Source organism: Nematolebias whitei, chromosome 1, assembly GCF_014905685.2.
Source record: "Nematolebias whitei isolate Nwh7 chromosome 1, NemWhi1, whole genome shotgun sequence".
Taxonomy (NCBI): Eukaryota; Metazoa; Chordata; class Actinopteri; order Cyprinodontiformes; family Rivulidae; genus Nematolebias; species Nematolebias whitei.
Genome location: NC_056498.1, coordinates 58,269,662 through 58,271,777, shown reverse-complemented (window position 1 = coordinate 58,271,777; position 2,116 = coordinate 58,269,662). Strand labels below are relative to the sequence as shown.

General features: G+C 39.3%; 1 protein-coding gene across 1 annotated transcript in view; it reads right to left on the bottom strand.

The window, feature by feature from the left end:
- The window catches only part of srbd1 (S1 RNA binding domain 1), a 65,835-nt gene extending 64,952 nt beyond the window's left edge, over positions 1 to 883 (bottom strand). The window contains exon 1 of the mRNA XM_037697285.1: positions 813 to 883. Coding sequence (XP_037553213.1) covers positions 813 to 883 — 71 coding nt within the window. The remainder of the gene's footprint in view (positions 1 to 812) is intronic.
- Between the last annotated feature and the right edge of the window lie 1,233 nt (positions 884 to 2,116).

Below are 2,116 nucleotides of genomic sequence, written 5' to 3'. Positions count from 1 at the left end.
CACACACACACACACACACACACACACACACACACACACTCTAAAACTGTCGGTACAAACAGAGCGTGGCTCAAATGTGTCTCTGTTTGATGTGATACGCCAGACACAATTCAGAAGACCTGAAGGCCACTATCAGAGCAACCTGGGCTCTCATAACACCTAGACTGAGACTCCATGCCACACCGCATTGCTGAAGTAATCCAGGCAAAAGGAGCCCCAACTAAGTATTGAGTGCTGTACATGCTCATACTTTTCATGCTCATACTTTTCATGCTCATACTTTTCATGCTCATACTTTTCATGCTCATACTTTTCAGTTGGCCAACATTTCTAAAAATCATTTTATTTATTGGTCTTAAGTAATGTCCTAATTTACTGAGACACTGAATTTTGGGGTTTTCATTATTGTCATATGATCATCAACATTAAAAGAAATAAACATTTGAAATATATCAGTTTATGTGTAATGAATGAATACTATTTATTTATTTATTAACCTTTATTTAACCAGGCAAATCCCATTGAGATCACAGATCTCTTTTGCAAGGGAGGCCTAGGCCTGATATTATACAAGTTTCACTTTTTGAATGAAATTACTGAAATAAATAAACGTTTTCATGATATTCTAATTTTATGACCAGCAACTGTAATCATAGGTTTTACTTTGAGCATAAGGTTCAGAGTTGGGGGGTGGTCATCCCGAATTATAAACAATTATTAAAAAATATGCACCCGTGCATTGACATTGATGCAGAAAATTATTGATACAAAATGGTAAAAAAAAATAAAAAAATAAAATTAAAAAAACTCACAAGTCAGAGTCCAGACTTTCATTTTCGTTGTAGTTCGAAACTTTGGCAGTTGTTGTTCTTGTTGGGCGCATTTTTAATTGGAAAAGGTTTAAAGTTTGAGTTGAATCAAAACTGCAAAAGAGAAGCAAAACGTTTGGGCACTTTTCATAAAGCAGCTGTCCTTTCGTGTTGGAAATAATTACTTTGAGATATATTCAGCCAATGCTACTGTCGTTTACCTGTGATTTACTGTAGAAAAAGATGATTAATGTTTGCTACTTCTTTGAATGAACACTAAGAGTTAGCCGTAACGAAGGCTAGCTTGCTTTTCAAAACTGCCGCTTTGAGGAGAAGCTAACAAAGTTAATAACGCTGCAACTTGGCTTCTTCATCTATGGCACCATTTTCCCGCACGATGTAAATCCAGACTAAATCTTATGTCGCTATTAATTTACATTCTCGGTTAGTGAAGCTGAATATTGTGCTAACTGCAACAACAACCAACCCCATAAAGACATAGCACCAGAGTCTACAACAACCAATCAGAAACCTTAAAGGTCCAGAGAACCTGGAAGACGCTGCGTTTCCGGTGCATCACCACGAGCATACCGCCACCTGCTGGTGATGGGTGAGCATTGAATTTCCTAAATCTCATTGAACTAGTTGTCCAAAAAGGTGAATCCCACAATAAATCACATATGTTAAATAATAATGATATTTAATAATAATAAGAAGAAGAAATATTAGTATTAGTTTTAGTGAACATGGAGAGGTGGAGGTTATGCACTTGAAAGAAAAGGAATCAAAGTCAGCCTTAACAAAACAGAAAGAATGAAAGAGAGGCAGGTGGAACAGCAAGGATAATAGGACACAAAGGTGCAGGACTTCAATAACTTAGGAACAGCAATCCAGGAAAATGGATAATGTGCGAAAGAAGTGATGAAGAGAGTCCAGGCATAATTCCCCCCCAACAACTCTCTGCTATCCCCCTCGCCTCAGGTCAAGAGTCTTGGTGTCATCCTCGACACCACTCTCTCCTTCACTTCACACATCAACAATGTCACTCAGTCTGCCTATTTCCAACTCCGAAATATTAACCGTCTCCGCCCTTCTCTCACACCCCGCTCCACAGCCATCCTTGTTTACAGTCTTGTGACTTCTCGAATTGACTACTGCAACTCCCTTCTTTATGGCCTCCCCAACAAATCTCTCCAGAAGCTGCAATTGGTCCAGAACTCAGCTGCCCGTGTCATAACTCAAACCTCCTCCTACAACCACATCACTCCTGCCCTGCAGCAGCTCCACTGGCTCCCGGGTAAATCACG